We start from the raw sequence: 3729 nt of genomic DNA, 5'->3' as shown, positions 1-3729 counted from the left end.
CCCCCCCCCCCCCCCCCGAGTACTTCTGGGGCTCGGGGACGGACTTCTAGTGGCGAGGGTTAGGGGGCAGGACTTCCTGTCCCAAGATAACAGCCAGGGGGCAGGGCACCTGTCAAAGCTACCCTTGTGGTCTTTGACAGCTCACCAAAACTCATTAAGCTGCCTTCTAGCTGAAATAATTGCCCACTGCTTGATTAGAGACAAACTAACATTTTCTAGGAAAAGCTAATGTGAAGTCTGGGAGCACATTGCATTCATTGGCAGAGGCTAGAGGAAGATAGGATGTGGTATTAAAGATGCTATATAAATATTATGAAAAGCTCTTATATTCTAAGTCAGATTGACTTGTCTGTTTTTCTTCCTCTCCCTCTCTCATCAGATATGTGCGTATCTGTCTGCCTCTGTACTTGTATCTCAGGGTGTTTGGCTGCAAATTAGTCTAGCCTAGATTTGCTTTCCATTCTTGCCATGCTGTTTTGCAGGGGAACTGCAGTTGGTTAGATTTGTGCCATTTGCAGTCATACAGGTTTGTACTGTGTTCTTTTTTTTAAAGAAAGTAATACCCCTTATTTCCCAGACACGGAGGGGACAAGGTAAAGTATACAGAATTAATAAAGAGGAACTAGGAAATGTATTTGTTTGGAATTTACAAAATCCTAATCTGAAGAAAAACATTTGAGCTGAAAGGATATGGTAGAGTTTCAGGACAGAGAAGAAGCAATTTTAGGTGGTAAGGAGACAAAAATCATTGAGCAGAGGTTAAGTATAGTCATGAGTGACTTTTAACATAACTCTGTTCTATGTGAATACTCATCCTAATCATCAGAATGTGAAAGTGCATTTGAGCTTTTTCTTGGTATTTAAGTCTCATCCTGCTGAGGTTTGTGTCTGTTTTAGGAATGGGTGACGGCTACTGACATCAGAGTGTCCCTTAATCGCCTGAACACCTTTGGAGATGAAGTTTTTAATGACCCGAAAGTGCTCAAGTCTTATTATTATGCAATTTCTGATTTTGCTGTAGGTGGCAGGTGAGTAAATTACTACTAGAGCCTTAGTACTGGCATAATTTTGATTATAGGGCTACTTTTAATTAAACTAATGTTTTTTTCCCAGTGGATGTTTAGTATTTCATTCCTAAAGCCTTAAAGTAGAAACACAACAGAATGTTTTAAGAAGTTTGTAAGCACTACTAGCAAACACTAAGTGTTTGAAGTGTTTCAGAATTAGTTGCATACAATTTCTAACTGCTTAACATGCATAAACTAATGTTGTTGGAAACTGTAGGGAAGGAAAGGAACAAGCCTTAAAACAAAGGTCAGCGGGAGGGGGGTGGAGTTTGTTCCTTGTTCTGCAAGTTAAAAAACATTAAAACAATCCAAAGAGAAATAGCTATTAACATGCAAACAGAAGGTATCTTGTCTTTGTACCTCTGAAATGAATCTCCCCTAAGCAGGACCATATCTCTTCTGCAACAATGGCAGATATTTATTGCCATGCCCCTTTTGGTGCAGGAATGTTTTGCAGACTCTACACTATTTTCCCCCAAATAAAACCTTAAAAGCACAAGTGAAATCAGTAAGTGGTTGCCTTCAAATAGTTTAATTTTATAGACGTGAACTGTCATCTGCAGGGTATTAACTTTGGAATTTAGATATTAGCACTAACTACTGCTTACAGCAGAAACATGCAGCTGTCGTGCTTAGCCATTTTTGTTGAATTCAGTAAAAGCTGTAGGGTAGGGGAAATGTATTAGTTTAAGGCCCTCCCACAGTTTTACTTCCCCTCTCTCTGCTCATGAGGAGGAGTATGAGAAGTCCATTTTGGCCCCAGTATTGAAAGCTTCACCAATCTATTGATTACAAAACAGCCTCCTAATTGTTCTTTGAGATCTGAAAGCTCTCTCCAACCATGAGCTGCCCACAGACAGTTTTTTACAGTGCTGTGTGTTCACATGTGGGTGTACAAGTGCAAACAGAATCTTCCAGAAAATGGAAACAGGGAGCACCATAAACCAGTGATTCTTAACCAGGGTGCTGTGGCAGCCTGAGGTGCCTTGAGATCCATTTAAGTGTGACATACAATATTAAAACTATTAAGTGTGCAAAAAACTACACGATTCACAAGATAAACCCAAATAAGAATCGGCAGTGTCAAAAGAATTCTGAGTTCTTCGCAGCAGAAGAATCGTACTATTACTTCTTCCATATTCAAAAAATGAGTGAAAACTAAGAGCTGGCATTTTTTGAGAGGTGCCTTGAGCCTAACAAAAGGTGACTTCAGTCTAAAAACATTGAAAACCACTACCATAAACTAAACTGATTTAATAAGACAATTGACAGCACAAAAGATATTGGGATGGTTGTAGTGGTCATTTTCATATTCAGTCTGCTACTCAGCACTTTTTTTATTTACCTGAAGCTGCCACAGAATTTCCAGATGGGCTTCCCACAAAACCTGGATTTGCTTTTTCCAGAAAGCATGGAACACTTTGTGCTTAAATCTTAATACCACTAGAACATGATTGAGGAGAAATCCCATAAACATAAGTCTCAATGATCTGGATACTAAGCCTGCTTTGAGTGGCCCAGATCTGTCGAGTTCATGATGTATTACGGTAGAAGTTAATGCATTGTCTTTCATTTCTGCTGTTATTTAGGTGTAAATGTAATGGCCATGCAAGCGAGTGTATGAAGAATGAGTTTGGGAAGCTGTCTTGTGTCTGCAAACACAATACATTTGGGGTAGACTGTGAGAAGTGCCTTCCTTTCTACAATGACCGGCCATGGAGAAGAGCAACAGCAGAAAGTGCCAGTGAATGCTTGCGTAAGTGGCTCTGTTCAAGACCTGCACTGCTGCCTTTGGCAGGCTGGAATGGACAGCCATCCAGTACATTTTTAATGTTATGAAGTTTCATTTCTTACCTTTGTTGCCTCTTGGTGAGCTCCAGTTTTTTCCAAATTTTGTCACGTCTTGTACACACTAGATTTTGCATTTTAAACAACTTGCAAATGTGCGTTACTCAGAGTGAAAATATATAACGCAGTAAGTCATAGGTTGGATTTTCAAAAGCACCCAAATGACTTAGGATCACTTGACTCTCCACTCAGTAGTGTAACTAGTGTGGGCAAGAATGGCACTTGTCCTGGGTGCTAAGTTAGGAGAGGTGCTGGAATCACTCCCCACCCACCACTGCAGAGTTTGCCACAGCGATTGTTTTGGAGCCCTAGCATGGTAGTGTTGCTCAGGGATGCCTCCTGCCCCTCTGCTCTCAGAGTCCTTGTTCCTGCCTCTTCCCCTGCTCCCTCCCCCAGCTCCCACTGTGGTCTCTGATGTTGTGAGCAGTTTCCAAATGAAAAACAGGTGGCCTCAAATATTAATTTGAATAAGAGAGTCATTTCCAGCAAAGCCCTAGCCATAGTGAAAACCCAAACTTCTAGAGAATAAGGACCAGACTCCTGGGTTATACCTCTGACTGGGAGGGAGCACTAAAACTGAAAAGACATATTCCATTTGATAGAGATGCACCAATACATTGGTCTGATATCAGAATGGCACTGATATAAAGAATATTTTCTGTACCGAAAATTGGCCTGATGTAGCCAATCGTTTGTCCAATAAATGCCTGTGCATACGCATAGCACAGCACAGCACAGCTCAGCATGTAGGTAATGAGGAGCAGAGCAAGCAACATGGAGTGCTGCATGCAGCTGGTAAGTCTGGTGTGGTGGA

At 41.2% G+C, this 3729-nt stretch overlaps 1 protein-coding gene across 1 annotated transcript in view; it reads left to right on the top strand.

Moving 5' to 3' along the window:
• LAMC1 (laminin subunit gamma 1) overlaps window positions 1-3729 on the top strand; it is a 208937-nt gene that overhangs the window by 153041 nt on the left and 52167 nt on the right. Inside the window, exons 3-4 of the mRNA XM_019501751.1 lie at window positions 898-1028; window positions 2657-2823. Of these exons, the coding sequence (XP_019357296.1) occupies window positions 898-1028; window positions 2657-2823 (298 nt within the window). The remainder of the gene's footprint in view (window positions 1-897; window positions 1029-2656; window positions 2824-3729) is intronic.

This window comes from Gavialis gangeticus, unplaced genomic scaffold (assembly GCF_001723915.1).
Source record: "Gavialis gangeticus isolate Ggan-Ray unplaced genomic scaffold, GavGan_comp1, whole genome shotgun sequence".
In the NCBI taxonomy this organism is placed as follows: Eukaryota; Metazoa; Chordata; order Crocodylia; family Gavialidae; genus Gavialis; species Gavialis gangeticus.
The sequence above is the reverse complement of the archived record's forward strand: the minus strand, read 5'-3'. Positions and strand labels throughout refer to the sequence as shown.